The sequence below is a fragment of the Neofelis nebulosa genome, chromosome 6 (genome assembly GCF_028018385.1).
Source record: "Neofelis nebulosa isolate mNeoNeb1 chromosome 6, mNeoNeb1.pri, whole genome shotgun sequence".
Taxonomy (NCBI): Eukaryota; Metazoa; Chordata; class Mammalia; order Carnivora; family Felidae; genus Neofelis; species Neofelis nebulosa.
The window spans coordinates 90993026-91019289 of record NC_080787.1 but is presented as its reverse complement, the minus strand read 5'-3'; the positions used below and the strand labels follow the sequence as shown (position 1 = coordinate 91019289).

The window sequence follows — 26264 nt, the reverse complement described above, 5'->3', positions numbered from 1 at the left end:
CTAGCTCCTTTTCTTAGGTTTACTGAACTTTCTTCAACCCAAGTAGGAAGAGAAGAAGATTGATCAGTGTTTAAATTGTGTGATTCTTAGGGCATAAGTGTGTGTGTAGGAGGAAGGTATGGGCTTCAGAGTGAGTTTTAAGTTCAGATTATGGGCCCAGCCTTTCTTAGCCATGCGACCTTTGGGTGTATTTAACTTTCTCACTGCCAGCTTCATCGTCTATGAAGAGGATTACTGATACCTATCTCATAGAATTGTTCTGATTTTTTAACTTAAGAATTTCTAGCACAAAGAGGATGACCAGAAATGATATCCCTCCCTAGGGAATAGGTTTTAGTTAGTGAAGAAATGGCTTATCTATTTAGAAATAGGGAGCACAATGTATCCTACTCTAGTACAGTAAGTTATTCTTTGAAACCAGTATACTTTGAAATGGCTATAACTGTGTTGTGCCAATGGTGGTGTTATTTTACTTGGACTCTAGTGTGTTGACATGTGGTCATGAAATTTGCTACATGTTGATGTAGGCAGTTAAGTTAGGTGCCAAATGGATTTTAGTAGTTGATATTCAACTTACTCAAAGCTAAAGGATTTGAAATAGTTCTCTAGCCACTAGTTCAAGTTGAAAGCATCTCAGGCATGTTTTTACCAGAGAGGATATAGCAGATATTTGGTTAGCTTTTATGAGAATTGCTTGCTATGATCTTCTTTCCCCAAGCATTTTGTACTTTTTTATCGATACTTCAGGTAGTATTAAGTAGTGTCTCATGATTATCCAAGAATTCAGTGGCAAGGGGCGCAGCGTCCTAATGTTATATAATTGATAATATTTTACTTAGGTGTAGTTTATGCGAAAAGTCCTAAAATGTGGTCTTGGGTCCAGTTTGATCTTTCAGTGGAAATGTTTTAGGTACGTGTACTGAGTTCTGTATTTTGTGTATTTATTTTAAGTGTCTACTTCCCCTATATAAACTAATTTAGGGGTGCCTGGGTGGCTCAGTTGGTTAAGCATCTGACTCTTGATTTCAGTTTAGGTCATGATCTCACAGTACCTGAGCCCCACTTCAGTCTCTAGGCTATTAGTGCAGAGCCTGTTTGGGATTCTCTCTTCCTCTCTCTCTGCCCCTTCCCTACTTGCTCGCTCTCTCTCTCTCTCTCTCAAAATAAATAAATAAAACATTTTAAAAAAACATCAGGCAGGGCGCCTGGGTGGCTTAGTTGGTTGAGCAACCAGTTTCAGCTCCGATCATGATCTCATAGCTTATGGGTTTCAAGCCCTACATCAGGCTCTGTGCTGACAGCTCAGAGCGTGGAACCTGCTTTGGATTCTGTGTCTCCCTCTCTCTCTTTCTCTCCCCTGCTCACGCTCTGTCTCTCTCTCTCTCTGTCAAAAATATTTTTTTTAAAAAACACTTAAAAAAATTTTTTTTATTACATTTCTTTATTTTTGAGAGGCAGAGAGAGACAGAGCATGAGTGGGGGAGGGGCAGAGAGAGAGGGAGACACAGAATCCGAAGCAGGCTCCAGTCTCTGGACTAATAACCCAGGGCTATTAGCAGGGCTTGAACCCATGAACTGTGAGATTGTGACCTGAGCCGAAGTTGGACATGCAACCGACTGAGCCACCCAGGCGCCCCTTAAAAAAAAAAAAAAAAACTTAAAAAAAATCAGGAATGTGAGAAATAATGTAATATTTTTTTAAAGTACAAGTTATTTTTCTTAATGGAACACTATCAGAAGAAGTCTTCTGCCTTAGTTCTGTTGGTTATGTTTTAACTGGTTTGTCTTTCATTGAAGAAAGCGTATCTATCTCAGGATGATATCCATGCATTTGTATCTACTCTCAATTGATGTGTCAGTAATAGAAACAGGAATAATATTATGGTTGTACATTTAGTGTTAGGTAATCAAATTATTAATAGTTGGGAATATTGCAAAAATGCCTTATATTTCAGATCACTACAAAAATCTCTTAGTGTTTCCTTCCCCTCTTATATTTCTGTTAAGGTCTAGAAATGTCTAAACTTTCTTTTTTTGTTGTTTTTATTTTTAATTAGTTAAAAATACAGTGTTAAATTAGTTTCAGGTGTACAATATAGTAATTCACTTCCATACATCACCCTGTGCTCATAACAACAAGTGCACTCCTTAATCCCCATCACCTGTTCAACCCACCTCCCTCCCTCCCTCCCTCCCTCAGTTCTCTATAATTTAGAGTCTATTTTTTTATTTATTTCTCTCTCATTTTTCCCCTTGTTTTGTTTCTTAAATTCCACAGTTAAGTGAAAGCATATGGTGTTTGTCTTACTCTGACTTATTTTGCTTAGCGTTATACTCTAGCTCCATCCATGTCATTGCAAATGGCAAGATTTCATTCTTTTGTATGGCTGAATAAAATATTCCATTGTGCATGTATATACACACACTGTATCTTCTTTATCCATTCATCTTCCATATCTTGACTATTGTAAATAATGCTGTTACAGACATAGGGGTGCATGTATCCCTTTGAATTAGTGTTCTTGTATTCTTTGGGTAAATAACCAAATGTGCAACTGCAGAATCCTAAGGTAGTTCTATTTTTAACTCTTTGAGGAAACTCCATACAGTTTTCCAGAGTTTGCACTCCCACCAACAATGCAGGAGGGTTCCTTTCTCACCACATCCTCACCAACACCTGTTGTTTCTTGTGTTGTTAATTTTACCTTTTCTGACAGGAGTGAGGTGATATCTCACTGTAGTTTTGGTTTGCAAGAAATGTCTAAATTTTCAGTTAAATTAAACATATAGGTGAATAAATGACTAGGCAGCATTGTATTCATGTTTTACTAAGTTATAGAGAGCAAGAACTTTTTATTTATTATTGTCTGCTTTGTGAAAATGATTATGGATCTTTTGGGACCAAAGTACCAAGATTATACCTGGCACAGTTTTGTGTAGGAAAATATTTTAATTACAGATGCCACACACAGGCAAGCTAGATGTACTTTTTTTCCTCTTGGTACATCCATGTCCTAAAGCTCTTGGAAGAAAATGGTTTAAAAAATTGCTTTCATGTCTACACTGTGTAAGTAAAATCACTTGTCATAGCAAGTTGCAAAATGCAGACATTCATTCTGAAGCTGCCTGTTTCTCATTTGGATCTGACATATTAAAAAGCATATAATTAATGGTTGACATTAGTAATTAACATTAACTTTATGGTGCTTAATATGCCATCATTCATCCATCAAATAACCAGAAATGCATAATGTCTTGGCATAAAGGTTTTAATTATATAAAACGGTCCTTCAGTTTTCATATGATATAAACGTTAAAAGCCAAAAATGTATTCAGAGAAGATTTTTGTAAAGATTTGTTGGGCGTTAGCTATATTTTTATTTCTTTTTAGGAGTATGCATCAACAATTGCGTCAGGAACTTCAAAAGGAGAATGTGGACCTAACTGCGCAGTCTTCATTATCGGCTAAAGAGCGCCACCTTGCTGCAGTTGCCAGTGCACTATGGAGACATTTCTTTTCATTTTTGAAGAGTCAGAGAATGTCACAGATAGTGCCTCTCTCAGAACTTGCGGACGCAGCTGCAGGTCAGCGTTGTTAATTTGCTAATTAGCTTCTCATTTTGCAGACGCTGTCAGTTTTTTCTTCTATTTGCTTGGCAACAAACTCTTTTATTACAGTCTAATAAATACTTTGACAACCAGAAAGATAAAAAGAGTTTTGTATTTTTAAATTAAGATCCTTTGGCTTGTTTGTTTTCTTCTTAGTAAAGGTAAAAATTAAGTGATTGTTCGCTAAAAATAAAATATAATTTTCGATCTTAAAAATATCGAATGTGCATAAACTTTTCTTATGCGTGCAATATCTGGAAAGAAAAGTAGCATTTGATTTCTTCTAGTTCAAGGACGTTATTTTCAAATTGTGTATGGAGATATCTAGATGTAACATAAAATTACTTCTGTGAAGAGTAAAAGAATGTACTATGAATTCTACTTCTCCAAGCAGAGATAAGAATAACCTCAAATGTATAGACTGTTACTGTTCTGACTTCTAGATTCTATTTTAGGTTGTAATTTTTAATTAATTTGACTCTTGGCCTAAGGTCATGTGCTTAGGCTTTAAGGGAATCTGAATCACATGACGTTGTAGACAAGAATTTGAGTATCTGAGCATATTTGCCATTTTCTAAGAAGAGATCATTATCTTTCTCAAAGGAATATTTCACGCAAAATATGTTAAGAAGTACTAGAATAGATGGAGATCAGTATAGCAACTACATGCCTTTAACTGCAATTTGTGTAAAGGTATGTAATGCATTTCGATGTGGTGTTTTTTAAGACCTAACACCTAAACCATGATTTTACCCTGGTGTGAATGACAGAAAGCTGAGCTAAAAGCACTACATAAAAGACTGAATGATATAAATTGTGGAAGATCTTGAATTCTACTAGCATTTCCATCATTAAAACATTACAATGACAGATTGAAGAACTGTGACAGGACAGTTTTCCAGCTACCAGAATGTCTATGAAAATAAATATTGATATGTAATCAGTTTAACCAAAGCAGTCATTAGAAGCCAATATGACTTCTCTTTCTTGCATTCATCATCCCAACTCACAGTCAGTGAACAGAAATGATACCACACAAGTTTAATGAGCGCTGTCCTAGTTGCTAAAAATAAGTAAAAGTGTACACACACACACACACACACACACACTTATAGGGGTTTGTTTTGAAGTAAAGACTTGATAGGTTAGGAGAAAAAAGTTTCCTGCATTAAAAACAACAGTAATCGAACACCCACATTTATTTTATGGTAATGCCATTGTGGAATTACCAGTGGGAAAAGGACTGCAATTCCTTTTCTCACGTGTAAGTTACCTGTTCTCATTGAACTTCTAGTCTAGTGCAGGGGAGAGAACAATTAGTAAGTAAGCAAGATATGTAATAAAAGGTGACAATTGTTTTTGGAGAAAAATAAAAATGTATCAGAGAGGATAGGGAATGCCAGAGGCAGATTGTAATTTTAAATAGAATTGTCAGGGAGGCTTGAGTAAGTACCATTTAAGCAAAGACCTGAAGGAAGTCAGAGACCAATGCTCTGCACAGGAACAGAAGCAAGAGCATGTCTGGTGTGCTTGAGGAACCACAGAGAAGCCATAAAAGCTTGTGTGGCATAAGAAAGGAAGGGAGAGTCCAGATATATAATCAAAAGGTAGTGAAGAGCTAGCTTGTGTTCTGCCTTGTATGCAGTTGGAAAGACGCTTAGCTTTTACTCTGAGATTAGAAGCTTTTGAAAAAGTGTTGAGCAAAGGAGTGAGGAGCATCCTTCTGGCTACTAGACTGAGAGCCAACTATAGGGAGGCCAGTTAGCGAACCGTTGACAATTCAGAAATGAGCAGCTTGAGCTAACATGGTAGCAGTACAGGTGGTGAGAAGCGGTTGGATTTCCAGTCTGAAGGTACACAGAGTATTTTGAAGGTAGACCTGACAGAATTTCTAGGTGGGTATAATATGGTAAGCAGAATAAAGAGAGAATTCCTCATTTATGGAGGTGAGGAAAATTGTGACAGAAGCAGATTTTATGAGGGAAGACTAGGATTTTGATATTGGACTTTTTTTTTAGATACCCATGAAACTCTAAGAAAAGCAGGCACTTGGATAATAAGTGTTGGGTTCAGAGAAGAGGTTAAATTTGGGAACTGTGTATAGTCATTAAAGCTGTGAACTGGATGAGATCATCGATAGAGTAAGTTTGGTGAAGAGAGAAGCATGAGGACTGGGCTCCAGGATACTACCATGTTCAGATTTGTGGGATAAAAAGGAACCAAGAGAGGAGACTGCAAAGGAATGCCAGTGAAGCAATAGGAAAGCCAAGTGTGTTGCCCTGGAAATCAAATGACAGGATTTCAAGGAAGAGGGAGTCAACTGCTCAAATGCTATTAATGGATCAAAAAAGATGAAGCCTGAGATTGGGTCCTGGATTTAGCAAGAGGGAAGGTCAGTGGTCACCCTGAAAAGGAGTTTTGGTATAGTGTTAGAAACAAAGTCCTGATTAAAGGTGATTTAAGAGAAAATGTGAGAGGATGAATTACAGACTGCAAATGTGGATATATCTTTTTGAGTATCACTGTTTAAGAGAAGTAGAAAAATGGAGATGTTAGCTAGAGGGAGGTGTGGGTCAAAGAGATTTTTTTTTTTTAATAACATGGGAGAAATTTCAGCATATTTATAATCCTGACGAATGTTTGGAGTAAGGGAAAACTTAATGATGCATGGTAGTCACTTGTGGTTTAATGTCTAAGAGAAATGGGATCCTATAAAAGACTTGGCCTCAGATGATCTGTAGGAGCAGAAGAGAAGGCAAAGTAAATGGGCCCAGAGGCACCTGGGTGGCTCAGATGATTAAGTGACCGACTCTTGATTTTGGCTCAGGTCATGACCTCACAGTTCGTGAGTTCAAGCCCCATGTCACGTTCCACATGCTGACAGTGTGGAGCCTGCTTGGGATTCTGTGCAGTGATCATAAAGGTCTCCAAGAATGGGTCTAGAATAATCTATTTCATCATTATCATTGTGGAGTCTATAATGGCTTCTTCAGATTCCAAATTCTACACCTGATGTTTCTGCTAATGTGCCCAGTGTATGTGCATTCTATAAATAAATAAACAAACAAACTTTAAAAAGGGGGAGTCCAAGAAGAGGCAGCTAGGTAGATGTGCCACTAGCTTGTGGTAGTTCTCAGATGATGTTTCTCATTTCTTTGTGAAGTAGTAAGTAAAGCCATTAGCTGAAAGTGGGGATGGGGAGGAGGTGCTGGCTAACGACAGAGAGAGGGAAGAAGGTATGCAGTAGCCCTCCAGGAGAGTAAAAGTCTGAATAGACTGGAGTAATGTATGAGGAATGCTGGCCAGCTCTAAGGTCTAACTTAGTTTATAGTCCTAAATTTAAAGTGAGATCAGTCAGTAGGATTCCTTGCCAGCCATTTATACTGGAGCAGGTACATAGCAAGAGAAGACCAAGAGTTGGAATTAAACATTTGCTTTTTCCAGAGAAATACAAAGAATCAAGTAAGAAGCAAGGGAGTGGACAGTACGCAAAACTAGTGTAACAGTGGACCGTGCAATAAAGCTGCCTAAAAAAGGAAAGAAGGCATGAAGGCAGTGAGGGACAGGGAAAAAGTTGTCGGATCAATGAATTGTAGGTCTTGGTGGAATCAGATAGTTGTTGGGAGTTGGAGACCTAGAGACAAGAGAGTTGGAAAACCCCTCCAATTGGGTGGAGGTGCCAGAAAGCGGGAGAGAATGTACTTATTGCTAATGCCAAAGTCTCACAGTATCAGCATGAGAGTAAATGGCTGAAATAGAGTGGAAGATAGATTCGCTGAGGAGGGGAGTTCAAGAAACTGATAGGCCAGGATATCGGAAGAAAAGCCATCCAGGATTATGACAGGAGCACTGCTAGAGAGGATGTGGTTAGTGAGCTATATAGTCTTAAAGGAATGAGGGGAGATGAACAAGGAAACACTAGGCGAATGCAACAAGGAGAATTAGTGACTGGTGTCTGATGACATGAGAGTCAAAGCTGGAGGTTTTCAAGAGGAGGAAGGGGAGAATGGTCTAGAAGCAGCCTCAGGACCAAGGTGCAAACTCCGCTATCTGTAGGTCAAGTGTAGGAGAGAAGTGGGAGAATACACAGCCACCGCTTGAGGGAGGTACAGAGGAGCCAGTGCTTCATAAGCAGTCTATTGACAAACATTAACTAATATAATACAAATTAAGTTGGGGAATTCCCAGGAAATCACAAAATAAAGTATATTTGTTTAATGTGGCTAACTAGGGAATTCTAGTTCCTAGGCTTAGTAGGTTCTGAAGAAAGTGGAGTGTCACTGATTATTATTAGGAAATTACCATTTAATGGAAGACTATCCATCGCCTGAGACCAAAGTCTTCTCTGTGGCAGGTGGCAAGTACATTAGCTTGATTGGAGAGAAATAGATGCTAGAAATATTTTTTTTAATGGGTTTTTTGAGGGGCGCCTGGATGGCTCAGTCAGTTAAGCGTCAGACTTCAGCTCGGGTCATGATCTCACAGTCTGTGAGTTCAAGCCCTGCATTGGGCTCTGTGCTGACAGCTCAGAGCCTGAAGTCTGCTTTGGATTCTGTGTCTCCTTCTCTGCCCCTCCCCGACTCATGTTCGCTCACACGCGCGTGCACACACTCACTCTCAAAAATTAAAAAAACATTTAACAACTTTTTAAAAATAAAAATAAATGGGATTTTTCAATGAGGGGGTACAAACATCAGATGTAGAATTTGGAATTTGAGGAAGCCATTATAGATTCCACGATGATAATGCTGAAATAGATTATTCTAGACCCATTCTTGGAGATTATATAATCACTACGGAAATTTCTTTGGCAACATGAATATAGTTCAGTTTTTGCTTTTTGTTCTGCATTTCTACATGTGACATTTTATTATTGAGTAAATTCTTTTTATCACTATTGATATAATTTGGGGAGGGGAAATAGTTTTTAAAAATTCCTTACCATAAGGGTGCCCAGGTGGCTCAGTTGGTTGAGCATTCGACTCTTGATTTTGGCTCAGTTCATGATCCCAGGGTCATGGGATCGAGCCCCATATCCATGCTCAGCACGGAACTTGCTTAAGATCCTCTCCTTCTGTCTGTCTCTCTCTCTCTCTCTCTCTCTCTCTCTCTCTCCCTCCCTCCCTCTCTCCCTCTCTCTCTCTACACTCCCCGCCCCACACTCAAGAGTACACATGTGCTCTGTCTCTGTCAAAAAAAATTTTTAATTTTTTTTAAGTTAAAGAAAAAAATTCCTCACCATAAATTTTTCTCATTTAAAATCTAGATTTTACTTTGCTAGCATTGGACATGCCCAGCACAGCTCCATCAGATCTTCAGCCTCAGCCAGTTATATCAATAATACAGCTTTTTGGTTGGGATGATATCATCTGGCCCCAGGTTGTAGCAAGATATTTAAGTCATTGCCTACAAAATAGGTAAGTGACTTGATTTCAGGTATGCACATGTATAGAAACTCATGATAGATCAGTATACTAGGAAAATAAGAATTTTCACAAATAAAAACTGATCTTCGTACATATACTGACACTTTGGTGGTTTTTGCTTTTGGATGTATCAGCATTTGACAGTGGCAGTAGCTTTCACAAATAAAAACTGATCTTCGTACATATACTGACACTTTGGTGGTTTTTGCTTTTGGATGTATCAGCATTTGACAGTGGCAGTAGCTTGCCTTAAAAATAAATAAATAAATAAATAAATAAATAAATAAATAAATAAATAAAAATAAACAAAAAACTTTCTGCTTAAAAGCTTTTTTTTAAAACTGTTTTTGTAGGACTACCTTTATTTCATCCTGAAATTACCTTTCTATATTCACCTTTGTGAAAGAAATTATGTAATTAATATTGCTGGTTCTGTAAAATACAAGTATATTGTTGTATTTTTAGGTGCAATGATAGCTTTTCCTTTCACAGCTAGATTTTTAGACTCAACTCTTGTACAATTAGGAACACGACACTTCATCACCCTGAACCCTGGTTTCCTTACCTGTATCTCCTATTGCATTATATAACAGATCTGAGGAACTCCGGTAGGAAAAACATATAGTAAATGAAGTTACAATAGAAATAGTGTAATCGGGAAGATTTGAAAAAGAATAGTAAGATGAGGGAAAATAAATGCACAAACCTGGGAGACCACTGTAGTTCCTGTCCAGATGAAGAGGGATGCAGTCAGTGAGGTATTCGCATAAGGGAGTCCACTAAGCAGTCAGTAAGCCATCTTCTCATTGGCTTTCAGTCATGAGGTAAGGGAGCTCAACTTCCATTGGATTACTTTTAGTCTCTTCTAGCTTGCTAATTCTATAATAACAAACAGTATTTATTAAATACTTCTGCTGAAACTGTCTGGAATAAGTTTAGTTTAAAAAATAGTATTTGATGTATTAGTAACAGTTGAAGAAACTGAAATGCAAAGGTGTTAAAGAACTTTGGAAAGTTGTATAGGTCATAAATGACAACCTTAGTTCTTCAGCACTGTGTACTCTTTGGGACGTCTTCTGTTCAGGTTTTTCAAAGCAATATTTTTAGAGTTATGACTTACATGTATTTTTCAAATTTCTGACTTTACCTAGCACTTCATAGTTAGGTTAAGACCACCCTCATCCTTTCTACCCCCCAGTTATAAAATGGTTAAATATCAGATTCAGCCAGGCTTTTGGCTTCACAGAAAGATTTTTGGTTTTATTTTTTTTCTGTCAGATGTTACTTTGTAATTCTTCAATAATGACTGCCTATGGAGTGGTATAGCAGGAAAGAAAGGGATGGGTATGGAATTGGTTAGAAGACTCACACAGAAATCTTTGTCATTAACTCTTTTCTTACATAAATGGTCATGACCACTTCTTTTTATTTACTCTAAGGGCCACTGTTTTTTTTCTACTTGCCACTTCCTTTATTATGTCACCTAGCTACTTATAAGCCCCTTTCTAGATTTTCCCATTTTAACCTTATTCTCCTTACCTCTTGCCTTTGGCATAAACCTACACATTTGCCATCAGTGGAAAAAGGAAATTAAAAATTAGAACCGTCAGGGGCACCTGCATGGCTCAGTTGGTTGAGCGTCTGACTTCAGCTCTCTGCCCTGCCCCCACTCATGCTTGCACTCTCATGCTCTCTTTCTCTCAAAAATAAATATTAAAAATTAGAACTGCTATAGATGAAAGCAAAAATTGTTATATAAAATACACTTTTTTGTGTATCTAGTGTTTATTTTCAGCAATGTGTATCTGAATTAATGTGTGTGTCTATAAAACAAGCTAAGAAGTGGGGTATGTTAGAATTTGTCCTTTATTTCTTAATCTCTATACTCAGGGAATATATTGTAATGTTTTGGTTTTAACATCCATCAACTTGTTTTTACAGCATGTTATGTGAAGCACTTTCTCATTCAGGCTGTGTATCTTTCCAAGCCTTAACTGTAAGATCATGGATTCGTTGCATTTTGCAAATGTATATAAAAAACTTCTATGTGCCTGATGATTTGTTCATTGATATAAATCCTGGACAGGCAGTTGGTAAGTATTTCAGGCATTTTACTTTCTAGATAGCTAACTAATGTTTAAAATGTCCTATTTTGTTACACAAATTAATAGAAAAAGATGAAAAATATATTTGTTATATAAAATGTTTGTGTATATATACATGTTGTGTGTGTGTGTGTGTGTGTGTGTGTGTGTGTGTGTGTACATTTCCTTTTGCAGCCTGTTTCTTTTTCCTGATATTTCCCTGTTATATATGACAAATTTCTCTCCTATAAAGATAAAAGAACTTGTTTCCTTGGAAGCCAGGAACAAAAACTTGCTCTCAGGTGACAAGCTATCTTTTTACCTTGAAGAAACTAATCACAAAAAAAAGGTGGAACTGTAAAGCAAATAACCAGATATCACACTGTTAACACCCTAAAAAGAAAAGTATCTAATTGTGAATACTTCTCTCCTATTTTATATTAGATATTTTACCTCTCCTCTGCTTTACATTATTATGCACAGACTGATACTTATACTTTATTATTTTTTTAAATATCCATTCAATTCTGGTTGCCCACAGGACATTCCTTTTCTGAAAGCTATTCTTTATGGCCATTTGTAAATCACACAAAGTTTGGACTGAAAAAAATGCCCCAAATTTATTGTGATATCTTATTACATCAATCGGCTTGACATGAAAAACTTTCGGGGCTTGTGTATTCACAAGTATATGTTTTTTTGGTTTTAAATAAAACTTTTCCTTAGAGACTTAATTGAAAGTTTTTAATTATGTGGAAATTTGAATTTTATTTTAAAAAGAATGTTATACATGAATGCTGCATTCCTTACTCTCATCTATGTAACATAAATTTATATAATAAACCTATGAATATTATTATATTATTTTTATCTTAACAGAAAAAGAGTACTTGGGACAGTTGGCTGAACTGACAAGGTTGCTATTTAATCTCTCAGAAGTAAAGAATATTTTTTCAAAGGCTCAAGTTGAATATTTATCCAGTCCAGAAGACCCTACAAAAGCACTTGTTCTATTTTTTGAGGTATTTTTCATTTATTAGTATAATTGTCCAGATGAATTATAATTATTTTTCACAAAAACTTGAAGTGTTTATGAAATTTGTCTATAAAATGAATTATTTTAAATGAATCATATTATTAGTTGCCTGCTCTTATAAAATTAAGGAGGAATAAAAATGTGAATCAATGATTTAATACAATTACAGAATATATTTGTTGAGGACAATTATATTAAAGACAGCAAAAGAAGTACATTTAATGAAAAGTAATGACTAAGGAATGCTACATAAAAGCCTCACACTAAGGCTTGTGTCAATTGTAGGAATATCTTATTGCTGAAGTTCCTAGGTAGCAATATTCTCCAGATTCTTGGGAACTAGATTTCCTTATACAGGGTCCATAATAGTTCTAACTTAATGTTTACCACCCTGTAGCAAATAGTAAATTTTACAGTAAAATTTTATTGTAGTTAGCATAAACACTAAGTGCTTCATATCATTATAGTTGGGGCCTTAAAATCCAATCATTTGTTTTAGCTTTGTCTCCATAATAAATAGTCCCTTTCAGCATTTGACTTTTATTTATTAATTTTGCAGGAATTTATATTATGTGATAGTCTTTGCTTTGCATCCTTGCTGAAGTTGTTCATGTGTTTGGATTAGTGGTTTTGTAAGCTATTCACAATAAAAGTTGGTTTATTTTCCCACAGAGCGGTTGGCATTAACTGCAATGAAAATAAATACAGGTATAAGCTATTGCCACAAATGTGAATTCTTCCACTGTGGTTTCTATGAAGTTAAAGTACAATTGTATGACAATTAGTGATACCATGTAAATCCTAAAAATATTTAGTAATAGTTCATGCAGATATGAAATGGCCATTTCTTTTGAGCCTTTTATTTAGTTGTTGATCGGATCTTCACTTGTACTTAAACACCTATCCTAGGAACCATACAGGATCAGAAAGGGAGGTAGAGGTCATGTACTTCACTAATAGTTTCCAAAGAGTCTTCTAATTTCATCCCGTCCAATTAATTGTTCTTTCATCACTCAGTAAATAATAATTGTTTGCTAAATGCTAGATAGTATTATGCCAGGATTTCTTAGTTAGGGGTTTGAAAAAACAAAAGAAGTAGTCCTTGATCTTAACTTTTTACTTGTCTGAGAATACAGGATAAACACAAAGGTTAAAATAGTAAGACAGTATATGCGAAGTGTCAGTTTATAGATCATTCAGTAGGTTAATAATTCAGAGCATCTTGGTCTAAGAAGTTTGGATTTTCTCCTGTGAACAGTATGAAGGCTTTATACATTTTTAAGTAGGTCTAATTTGATCAAATGACTTTTTAAGAAAATTAGTTAACAGTAGATTAGAGTGAAGGTGTTGGCCAGAAACTAGCTGATTTAGAAGGAAGTAAAAATTGAATTATGAAATTTTGAAGGGATGTGAAAGAAATACTGTGTTTAACTAAAAGAATGATGATACCTTAAGGAGAAATAGGAGCACATGACTTAGGGTGAGGGAGAAGTAGGTGAGGAGTTCAGTTTTAAACTGGTTTAGTTTGAGATTGGTGTAAGGTGTCACCAAGATCATTCCCGGGTACTATGTGATTCTCTGGGAGGACTCAGAGCTCAGCATATAGTTGTACTAACAGCTGTGATTTATTACAATGAAAGAATTCAAAGCTCAGTCAGCATGGGGTGAAGTCTGGAGACACCAGGCACAGTTTCCAAGGGTCCTCTCCCAGATGTTGCACTGGACATGCTTAATTCTTCCAACTAGGAATTGTGACAACACAACTGAAATGCTGTCTGCTGTCTGCCCGAGGGTTTTCACATAGGCCCCCTTTGCCTAGCACTTAGAAAATTCCAGACTCCCAGAAGAGAGGCAGATATTCAGTGTAAACTATATTGTTTGCACAGACAGTTTAGGTTGAGTGAGCCATACTTACTGGGAAATGGTGGGAAAAACCTAAGTTCCCAATCACCAACCAAGGGCCGTACTTAAAAGTACACCTTTTTAAAGATAGCAGTCTATGGCCTACCATGTTAACTCTTTCTTACATAGAAATGATAGTATGACAAGTAAATAGAGTCAAAGAAATCCCTAAGATAGTCTGAGAAATACATATGTCTTATAGTCCTGGGAGGTTAAGGCTAAACACAGAGAAATACTGAGATCTAGATCAGATCAGTGGTTCTCAAAATTGTGTTTCATAGGCATCTGAGGGTTGCTGATAACCTTTTCAGGAATTTTAAAGCTCAAAAGTGTATTGACATTTGCACAAACGGTGCAGAAACTTTAGCACAAATAACACCATGGCCCAGTGTTATATTGGTGGTCATAATTTTCACTGCCATGCAATCACAAGAGAAAAAAAAAAAAAAAGAACCCAGTCTCACTTAAGAATATTCTTAATGAAACAGTAAATTATTAAATTTATTAAATGTTGACCTTTGAGTACATGTCCTGTAATGTCCTATGAATGACAATGGAAAGTGCACTTAAAAGTACACCTGCTTCATATAAAGTGAGGTGGTTGTCCAAAAACAACACTTTATGTAATAATTTGAGTTACAAGCTGACCTGACTGCTTTGATCTTGAAAGAACAACTAACAAAGTATGGTTGTTCAGACTTGGGTATTTGGCAGACATTTGCTTAGAAATGTGTGAAATGAGTATCACTTCAAAGAAAGCAACTGATGGTGTTTGTTGCTAATAACACAATTTGAGCTTTTAAGAAAATTAGAATTTTGGAAAACTTAAGCATTTGCCATTATGAGCGTGAGAGCTTCATGATAATTAAAGGCTTTTCTGATGACATTGGTGGTGATATTAACAAATAGGATTTTTTTTAGTGGATAAGTGAAATGTGTCAACATTGGCAAGCTAACTCAGGGAACTAGAATTTTCCAAATGACCAGTACACGTTTTTTAAAAGCATGCATGAGTATTAAACATTCATCAAGAAAGCTAAGGGCGCCTGGGTGGCGCAGTCGGTTAAGCGTCCGACTTCAGCCAGGTCACGATCTCGCGGTCCGTGAGTTCGAGCCCCGCGTCAGGCTCTGGGCTGATGGCTCGGAGCCTGGAGCCTGTTTCCGATTCTGTGTCTCCCTCTCTCTCTGCCCCTCCCCCGTTCATGCTCTGTCTCTCTCTGTCCCAAAAATAAATAAAAAATGTTGAAAAAAAAAAAATTAAAAAAAAAAAAAAAAAAGAAAGCTAAATAGAGCAGTGGCTTTTAATGCAGAAGAGTACAGAATATTTGTTGACACGGTTTTGAGTTCCATAATACAATTAACCTTTAAGAAATATCACTTGTCAAGTTTTGGTGTAATATCAAAGAGGGATTCCCATAGTTACCTGAAATGTCTATTAAAATAACTTCTCTTCCAGTTACATGTATTTGTGAGATTGAATTGTTTTCATCTGCAGCATATTACAACAAATTGTGTGTAGGGACAAATATGAGAATCTAGCTGTCTTCTGTTAAGCCAGAACTTAAAGAGTTTTGCAGAAATGTAAAAATTGTCACTTTTCACTAATTTTTTTTTGTTTTGAAAAATAAAGTTCTTTTCCATAAAAACATTTTACTGTGTTAATGTATAATGCTTATTATTTTTACTTTTTTGAGTTTATTTATTTTGAGAGAGACAGAGGGAAAGAGAGTGCGCATGAACAGGAGAGGGACAGAGAGGAAAAGAGAGAATCCCAAGCAGGCTCTGTGCTGTCAGCACAGAGCCCAGTGCAGGGCTCGAACTCAATGAAGTGTGAGATCATGACCTGAGTCAAAAGCAAGAGCTGGACGCTTAACCAACTGAGCCACCCAGATGCCCCATAATGCTTCTTATTTTTAAGTGAACTAGTACATAATTTAAATTTTCTTTTTTTATATGGTAAATATCAATAGATATAGCTCAAATAATAGTACGTACCTTAAGATCCCAACTTTTAAGCATATGAAAGGGAACTGAGAAGTTTGAGAACTTCTGGTCTAGGAAAAGAAATGTAGAGAACCAAGGGCAGAAAGCTAAATAAAAAGAAAAGGTTCATCAAGTATATCTTTTGTTTTCATCTGTCAGTCACTCCAGTTCACTAGATTCCTTCTTTTCCTACATTCTACATTTTGTTGTCAACTTGACTAACTGTAATATCACATCGAATAACTTATCCTAATCCCTCATTTCAAAACTCCACAAGTCTTTAGTGATCTTCACTTCTGCTCTACTTCATCTGCCCACTCCCATGACTAAACCTTGAGCTATGGCATCATTGGATTATCTGAGAACTCTTTGATGATCACCACCTGTGCCTCCAGACCTCCAAGTGACCTTCCACTTCCTTTTCTCCAAGTGCAACATCCTCTCAAGGTCTCACTTCTTCCCCATCCATCTTAATTAGACCCCTTGGTGGCCTTACTGCAGGTATACTCTTACCATCATCCTTTCAGTCTTCCATCTTTGGTCTTTTGGTTACACCTACAAACCCTCAACCTTGGATTAGTGCAACCATTTGATTTCTCTCCTTTGTTTTATCTGCTGAGAGCTGCAGGAGAAAAATCATGTAACTGTATTGGTGCCATTGTGTCCGATATAGGTCATTGAAATCCACTCTAAGTCACCAGTAATGGTTTGAAAACTGCTACTCTTCTCAAACCTTCTAACCTATCTGTAGCCAGTCTTCTCTTGATTCTTTTTGTGACTTGTCACCTCTTATTCTCACCTTTCCTCAACTTATTCTTTCATTTATTTCTCTTCCTTTTCACTCTTCACTCTTCTCTCACTGCCTCACCTCACATTTCTCTCTACCACCTCACCATTTTCCTCTCTCTGTCCTTTGTGCCTCATCATTTTTCCTCTGAGAAAGTTAAGTTAGCATCTAATGGCTCATAAAATTTTGCAGGGAAAAATCAATCCATATCATATAACTGAACTTTACAGAAGTCATACGTGTAAGAATTTGGTAATGTTGCTTGTAGATTTTACTTGTAGGAATTTGGGGATTGCCAGTTGTGTGCCAGGATGTTTGGAAGTCTTGATGTAATTTGGCTATAAACTTCTTTTATATCAGTTCCATTGATTTTTTTTAATTCTTCTTTTAACCTTTATTTTAATTATAAAAGGTACAACTTCATTCTTTTTAATTGAAAATCTTCAATTTTTTTAATTGCTGTGAACATTTATTGGAAAGTTAAAGATGTAAACTTAAATGTAAGGGTGTGTGTGTGCTTGTATGTGTAGAAAGAGAAATTTTCTTTATTTTTCAAAGTCTATACTGTATGAAACTTGGAAATCTAAATCATGTTTTTCCTTATTTTATAGGCTATTGGTATTACTTACGGGAATCTGCAGACACTTTCTGATAAATCTGCCATGGTCACAAAGTCCTTAGAATACCTTGGTGAAATATTAAAATATATAAAACCTTATTTGGGAAAAAAAATTTCTAGTGCAGGACTGCAACTGACTTACAGGATGATGGGTATGTACTCCTGACATTATTGAAACTTCCTTATGTTGAGCCTATAGTATCATGATAGGAATATTCTAATACACTGACTAAATCACTGTTCTCCATACAATCATAAGAATAATTTGAAAGACAAAGATTTAGCTTACAATAATCCATGTTGGCTTTCTATTGCTGTATCCCTATCCTGTGCCACCTCCTTTCAGAACTTTCCTTGTTACAGTTTGTGTTAATATTAAAATTAATTATGACCAAAACAGAAAATACACTCATACCAATTTGATATCAATAGTCTGTTGTGAATCACTCACACTGTGAATACCTGGATGATTAAAATGGACTTTTTTTTTAAGGCTTATCTGTGCTTTCTTAGAATTTAAAATATCAGGAAACCATCACTTCTATTTATCTGGTCTGCTCTGTGTGAAGGAGGTCAGGAAAGAATTTACTATGGCACTAGAGATATTTATGCTTCAAATCTTGCTTCTCACAATACTATGTTTTCTCCTTTCAAAAAGAAATCTTTTTCTGTGCCTGTGCTATAACAACATAGTTCATCCTTCTTGAGGAAGTTAGTAATTTGAATACCTTTGTTCACTAAAACCATGTTACTAACCAAAAATAGGAACTGGATAAAGGGAAATGAGAAAATTTTCCTTAGAAGTTTTTATAACAGAATTTAAGGTTTTTGTTTTTGTTTTTTTTTTAATTTCTCTGTGGCCAAAACCTTATATCTTCTCCCTTTGATCTTGTGAACATATGAATAAACCTGATTTAGGCTGTCTGAAACCTTTTATCTTTGTTGTGAAAGATAAAGGAGAATGCAAAAATGTCTAAATATGGATGATGTAGAATGTAGTGAAAGCTATAGTAGCAATTCAGGCATCTTAATTTTAGAGGAAAACAGAAATGATAACTTATAAATTTAACATAGTAAAATGTAGATTAATAAGTATTTCAGCATTTAGCCTTATAATTTATTAGTCTCTGTTAGATTTTTGCCAAGCTAAATTTATGATTTCAGGAGATATATTTATTTTACAAAATATGTGATAGTCCTAACTGCAAAATCATATTTGGATTGGTAATATGTCGACCTATGAAGAATTGAGGACCTTCCTTTGTTGTATTACATGATTGACATACTGGAAGGTAGATCGGTATTCTTTTCTTTTGTCTAAATCTCAGAGACTGCGAATAGAATATATTGGTACAATGTTGCCCCTTTATATGTTAAAAATTAGGAACAGATCACTTGCTTTCTTCTTTATGTAAGAGGCTCAGAACAAATTGGAGGAAGAGCAAGTATAAACTTTTTAGAGTTCAAATGTGCTTGAAGTATGTGTGTTTGGGGTATCATACTCACTTGAGGGAAAGTGAGGTAACCACAGAAACTGTTTTATTTACCTTGCTAGTTTCTAACTGGGGATACCTCTGCTGTTTACTTACAAGGCTGCTAGTGGAAGGTGCAAACTGTTGATAAAATCACATTTCAGGTGAAGGCATCTGAGGTCTTAATTGTAACTCAGTAATTTCTGAGAAAGGATTGATTCATGAGTACTGTCTTCAGTGTTCTTAATCTTAATATTAATGTTTATGGTTTTTCTCTTTACATCTCTTACTTTTTCTGTTCCCATGTTTTTCTTTTGATCATTCTCTCTTTAGCCATTCCTCCTCTTTTGTCTTTGTAATTGAAACTCTACGCATGATCCTCAGTGCCTATCCTAATAGTCTGTGTTTTCCACACTCTCAGGTAGACTTGGTCTCCCTGATTAAGCTTCAGCTGTCCATCTCTTACAACATTCTTCATAGCTTGCCAGTTATTATAATTATTTGTGTACTTGGTTTGTCCCTACTAAAATTTTAAATTTATGATAGTGGCCATATCTTTTTAACTTTTTATTCCCATTATCATGTTGTATTTTGAACAAATAAGAACATTTCCTGAGTTATATATTGGGCACTGGATTGGGAAAGAGCTTCTCCAGTGTAGGAGATGGTATATTACTAAATAAATACTAACTAAATATACTAAATAAATATTTCTAGAATTTAACAATTTTATAAACTTAGCTAATAGAACATAATGTAACTTTTAGTGTTCCTAAATGAGTAAAGTTACTTTCTAACTATAAATACATTTTTAAACGCCTATTATAATGATCCCAATCCTTTTTTTTTTTTTTAGGCATAGTATATGCATAGAGTAGGAAATAAGTAAACACATAAGGACTCTTACAGTGCAGATCTCTTTCAATTGTAGAAGTATGCTCCCCACAATTTTTCTACATTTTCTTTTTTTCTTTTTAAGTTTATTTATTTTGAAAGAAAGAGTGTGAGCAGGAGAGGGGCAGAGGAAGAGAGAGAGAATCCCAAGCAGGATTCCACACTGTCAACGTGGAGCCCATCGCAGGGCTTGATCTCACAAACTGAGATCATGACTGGAGTCGAAATCAAGAGTCAGACGCTTAACAGACTGAGCCACCTAGGTGCCCCTGCATTTTCAGCAGCAGCGCTTAAATACGTAGCATGTTTATAGCCAGAAAAAAGACTGGTTTTGTTTGTTTGTTTGTTTGTTTGTTTAACAAAGCTACTCTGTGTATTTTAACCTTTCTCCAAGTTTTTTACTTAAAAAATTTCTTTCTCTTTGCATTATTAATACCACACACTTAAATATTCTTCACTGAAACTTAAAAACTAGGGTTCTGATTTGGCAGTAAAACAAATGGATCTCCTCTGTCTTCTATGAACTCATAAAACTTAAGATCTTCAGCAAAGTGTTTTAACCACTGCAGAAGATGAAATACAAGGGTAGGTGATGCATTTTTGGTTGGAAGGCCCTTGCTTTTTATAAGTCAATTCCTGTGTGACACCTAAGAGTGATATAAATCATTTAAAATGTCAGTGGTGATGGCAGTTCCCTTTATGGGCATATTAACGTTAGTTAGGATGTGAGTTCTTCTTACACTGCTGTCATTCGCAAGTTTTCCACCTACTGAAAAAAATGAGGAGCAAGCCAGCGTTATTTAAAATATTGCTAAGTGAGCATTGTGTTTCTTTATGATTGATTATTGTATTTCCTTTTACAACAGAAGATTAATGTTGCTGTTTGTTGTTCTTAGAAGTGATTATTGGCTGGGCTTTTTTTCTTTTAACATCAATACATTCTTCTATAAGCGTATTTTTGTTTCCCTTCAGAGTTGAATTTTAAACTTTTTGTTTTATGGAAATGGCTTTGACGTGTATCATCTCTTTTGCTTTCTAAGATGGAATAAAATATAAAAGTTTATGCAGTACATATACCACTAATGCCACTTGGGCAAGCATTTAATGATCTCCTTTTAAATTTGTTTTTCCAGTAGAGAAGCCCTTAATAGCAGGAATACACTCTAATGGGAACTACATAAATGCTCTTAATTACTTCATTAAACAAAGGGTGCTCATTTGTTTGGCTTTACTATCATCAAAGGTAGCAACTGACTCCTAGCATTAAGGAAATCATAATACATTTCCTGTAGTAAAGAAGTCTGCATCTCTTCTTTCAGCATCAAAATTTAAACTCACTATGTATATTAAACAATTGAAAGTTATAAAAAGTGGAGTTCAGGGAGGTTAAGTGATTGCTTCAAGGTGTTATAGCTAATCCTTCTTACTACTTTAACAATTAAATTTAGCTCTATCTTTTCATGTTGTAAACTGGGTTGAGACAGCCTATAAAATTTTATGTAAGATAAAAATATGAAGAAATAAAGGTATCAAAAACGTAAATGTGGAGTAGCATGATGGAGCCCAGGGAAAGTGAGTACACACATAAAAGCATAATGCGTGATCTTATAGTGTTCTTAAAGTTGGATTATAAATTTGCCTCTGAATTACCTAGCAGCCAAAGCAAAAAGAGAAATCTGATTAATTACAGCAGTCTATCTGTATATTCACATAGTGTATAGCCAAATCACAATGTGTGTGTGTGTGTGTGCGCGCGCATGTGTGTGTGTGTGTGTGTGTGTGTGTGTGTGTGTGTGTGTATTAAATAACAGTTGCTTAGGAAATGTATGTTTTTCTTAGAACAGAACTCTGAGAGAAACTTGTCTCTTTAGTGAACTGTATGACATGACATCAGTCTTTTCAGTCCTAATACATGTTTCTTTCTATTGCCTACTTTAACTTGGTTCTTTGTGTTTTAAATATGAATTTCATAGTGGAATGGCAAAACTTTCTGGTTAGAAGGTAACCATACCTACTGTTACTCCTCTTCTTTGTCAGGAATTCTTGTTAAATCATGGGCACAGATCTTTGCCACCTCTAAAGCCCAAAAACTACTGTTCCGGATCATAGATTGTTTACTGCTGCCACATACAGTGTTACAGCAAGAGAAGGAACTGCCTGCACCTATGTTGATCGCAATTCAAAAGAGTCTTCCTTTGTATCTCCAGGTATAGTAAGTGTGGCTGCTTGAAAGTTAAAAAATAAAAAATAATAAATAAATAAATAAATAAATAAATAAATAATGAAACTTTGCCTTAAAACAGTTTGCTAACTGCTGATTTGAAAACCATGCATTATAATTTCAGTGCATGTGTGTACATGTGGCACTTCTGTTGAACAAGTTTTAAATTCCTTTTGTGTTTGGCCCTGAAACCAAAGATGGAAAAAGCAAAATCTTCAAGAAGTAATTAAAGTTGAGAGAAGAGGCTGACTAGCATAGACACAGTTGTGTGTTCCATATTTCCTTAGAGGCTTCAGCTGTCCACTAGCCAACTGGAGAAGAAGAGATGTGAGAGAAGACACTGTAAAGGGGATTAGTTGTAAACGAGCCGAACGGGTAAGAGGTGAAGCACTGTCAGAGGGAACAGTATTTAAAAGTCATGAGCTTGAAGAAAGTATGACACACTGGGGAAGAGCGAATAATTCTGTTGTGATCGACTCATACAGGAGGAGCCATATATTATAAGGTGTTATGTGCCACGCTAGGAAGTTTGGACTTGTTCTTTTACATGGGGATTTGTATGGATTATTGATGGATTTTGGCGGATTTTAGATAGGGAAGTGGGAACGACCTATCATGTTTACATTTTAGAAAGGTAATTCTGGTGGCAACATCTAAGATAGTTGATGTGGGAGTTAGATTGGAGACTTGGAGGGCAAAGAGTAGTTCATTATCTGAGGGTTTTGAACTAAGCCGGTAGGTGTGGAACTCACACAGCAGATTGCAGAAACACTTAGGAGCTCTGATTAAAAGTACTTGCTCAGAGAATGTTGTGGAGCAACAGAAAGCAATAGAATACTTCCTAGACCCCGAGTGGGTCTTCATACACATAGTGGTGCTGCTAACTAAAATGGGCAATTCTAGAGATGTGGGAGTGAAGGTAATAATTGATTTATGAATAGCTTTCATTTGAGGTGCTGTGCACTGTCTAGATGGGCACTTGGAAATATTGATCTGTTATTCAGAGGAAGATGGGGCTGGAAGCATACTTTGTTATTCATTAGTGTCTCATACTGAAGTTAAGTGCTTCTTAATTTGGGGTTCAGCAAGGAAAGCTGAGGAAGAAAGGGAGAATGGAATTTGATTAGGTAATAAGCAGTCTTTTCCACAGATGGGCTTTTTAAACAGATTTGTATAATTTCTAAGAAATTTTTAATTGGCTCTTTAATTTTGTGTTGACAATAACGTTTAAAAAGAAGTTTAGTTTGCTGACAGAAACACAAAGTGTGGCCAGTCGGGGAATACTGGTGGGGAGGAATCTTGGGCAGCAGAAGAATCTGGAAAACATGTTCTCTGTGGCCCTTTTAAGCCAAAATAGTACAGTAAGAATTCTTATGGGATACCTGGCTGGCTCAGTTGGTAAAACATGGGAACTGTTGATCTCAAGGTTGTGAGGTCAAGCCCCACCATGGAGCCTACTTTAAAACAGAAAAAGAAAAAAAAAAAAAGCTTACAAACTTTGTAAGTGGTAAACTGAAAATTTTGGTGAATTTATCCATTTGGCAGAATTGACTTAGACGTACACCTTTACTTAAAAGTACTCCAGTCTCCTCTTCAAAGTTTTCAGAACATATTTGTTTATTACTTCATCATCTTCTAATAATGTGCTTTCTTTTAAAGGAAAACATTGAAGAAACTGAGTAGAGGGGTGTTCATTGCCCTTTTGTTTTCAATTATTGTTGTTTGCTAGTGTTTTAACAGTTCTATGTTACTTTTATTACAAATCTTTCAAAATTTTTTGATGAGTAAATATCTATTCATAGCTAAAATGGAGACAAATATTTCTAATTATTTCTCTGGGAAAACACATTTTAAATCACAAAGGGCCAAATTATAAATGAACTTTTGGAACATAATTCGTTGTGTTGGTGATTATATATATATTTGGTAATATGCATTATTTAGTAACATTGGTAGAAAAAAATTTCTATTTCTCAGGGTATTGGTTTAATTGTTAAGTCTCAAACACCGTAATCCATATGGAAGCTATACAAATGGAGGGGATTAAATCAACAGAACTCTTAACTTCTCTAAACCTCAGTTTCCCCAGCTATGAAATTGGATATGTGATAATACTAAGTCACTGTTTTTTAAGAAATTTAAGTAAAATAAAGGATATAAAGCACATGGTACAGTGCCTGACATATGAAACTCTTCAAATGAATTGTCATTATTCTGAGTCTTAATCTTCTGCATTTCTCTCCCGTCAATTTTTGTTTTAATTTATCACATTTCTTACATTGGAAGATTTTTAGTATAAATTCTGAGTCTCGCTCAGTTAAATGACCAGGACATATGTATAAAAACTGACCTAAAAATGTGTTTCATAACTTTGAAATGACATACAGATATAGTTGATGAGTGGGGTGCTCAGGTTTTCTGCGTATGAGAGGAGGAAGGAAGCTTCCTTGGTCTTCCTGCACTTCCCCTGCTCCATTTGAGTACACCCCCAAGACAGACATGTGTGGTTGGGTACCACAGTACAGGAGTCACACAGGCTCAGCAGCTCCCTGAGCCTCATAAACATTATCTGTTGATGCTGGCAGTGCCCTGTGGACTGTGGTTGCACATTCTGACATGGATATTAATGCTAGGGACTAAATTAGTAAGTTTTTCAGTATTTTTTTAACTTTTCCTTTTAGTATTTCTTCTCTTTTTTCTCCTTTAGGGCATGTGCATTGTATGTTGTCAGTCTCAAAATCCAAATGCCTATTTGAACCAGTTACTTGGGAATGTCATTGAGCAGTACATCGGGCGGTTTCTTCCAGCTTCACCACATGTTGCAGGACTTGGACAACACCCTCTTCTGATGGCACTGAGAAACTCCGCCACTCTTGCACCGATGTCACTTCTAAAGAAATGCATTATACAAGTCATAAGGTACATCTAAATATTAAAAATAAGTGGTGTTTACAATCCAATTAGTTCATCTTTATTAAAAAGTAACAAAGCGTCCCAAAAGTATTGGCAACCCTTAGGATGCTGGTAGTTGAGAAACTTTTCTTTTCCCTGAGAAACATTATCTAAGGATTTACTAAAATGACTTTTGCTCCCGGCAGCCTGAGTCAGTGCTCTTTAAATCGTTTGTTTTCTTTACATAGCTGTTGTTTTCCTTATATATGTTCTAAAGGTGTATGTTTTTTTAGTCCTTATCAGATAAACAGTAATTGTATTTTCTCCTATAAAAAACATATTAGCTATATTTTTGAAAGATAATAACTAAATGAAAAAATGAATGGTAATATGAAAAAGGAAGCAATAAGAAGTCCTTTTTGTTGGTCTACTCCCTGTCTTAATAACTTCATTTTATTATTGGATGCATAAATGAAACCTCTTAGGATTTCTCCTTCCTTTTACCTGCAATGGTCGAAGATTCAGTAATAGAAATTATCACTTCTTTGTCTTCATGCAGTATTTAGCTTCATATGAAATTAGTTTTTAAACTTTAAAATGCTGTGGTGATATACAGGCATACCTGGTTTTATTGCACTTCACAGATACTGTGCTTTTTACAAACTGGAGATGTGTGGTAACACCATCAAGCAAGTCTGTTGGCATTGTTTTTCCAATAGCATTTGTTCACTTCGTGTCTCTGTGTTACATTTTGGTAATTGTCACAGTATTTTAAACTTTTTTGTTATTATATTGGTGATAGTGATCTCTGATCAGTGATTACAACTCTCTGAAAGCTCAGATGATGGTTGGCAATAAAGTATTTTTTTAGCAATAAAGTATTTTTAAATTAAGGTATATGCATTGTTTTTTTTTTCTTTTAGACATAACGCCATCGTAATGCTGTTGCACACTTATTAGACTACAGTGTAGTGTAAGCATAGGTTTTATATGCACTGAGAAGCCAGAAAAACTCATTTGACTTGCTTTATTGTGACATTCACTTTATTATGGTGGTCTGCAACTGAACCCACACTGTCTCTGGGGGTATGCCTGTATATTATTCTTATCTAGTATTTTTTTCTGTGTTTTTAATGACTTGATAGTTTTAATGACCACTGTTATCCATCACCTCTCATTACAGAATTCCATGTCTAAAATCTGTTCCCCCTTATAAGCATTTTTGTGTGGTGTTCTGTTACTGAGGTTTGGAAGCTTTATATTTTTGTTCTCTCTCCTTGGCCAACCTTTGGGAAGTGATTGCTTCCTTCTTTTCACACCTCTCTTCCCTTATCACATT

At 35.8% G+C, this 26264-nt stretch overlaps 1 protein-coding gene across 4 annotated transcripts in view; it reads left to right on the top strand.

Annotated features, from left to right (window-relative positions):
- The window catches only part of MMS22L (MMS22 like, DNA repair protein), a 133879-nt gene that overhangs the window by 82304 nt on the left and 25311 nt on the right, over positions 1–26264 (top strand). For all 4 annotated transcript variants that reach the window (XM_058734774.1, XM_058734772.1, XM_058734773.1 and 1 more), the window contains 7 exons: positions 3392–3585; positions 8876–9026; positions 10977–11128; positions 11999–12141; positions 17439–17598; positions 21850–22019; positions 24741–24952. In XM_058734774.1, coding sequence (XP_058590757.1) covers positions 3392–3585; positions 8876–9026; positions 10977–11128; positions 11999–12141; positions 17439–17598; positions 21850–22019; positions 24741–24952 — 1182 coding nt within the window. The remainder of the gene's footprint in view (positions 1–3391; positions 3586–8875; positions 9027–10976; positions 11129–11998; positions 12142–17438; positions 17599–21849; positions 22020–24740; positions 24953–26264) is intronic.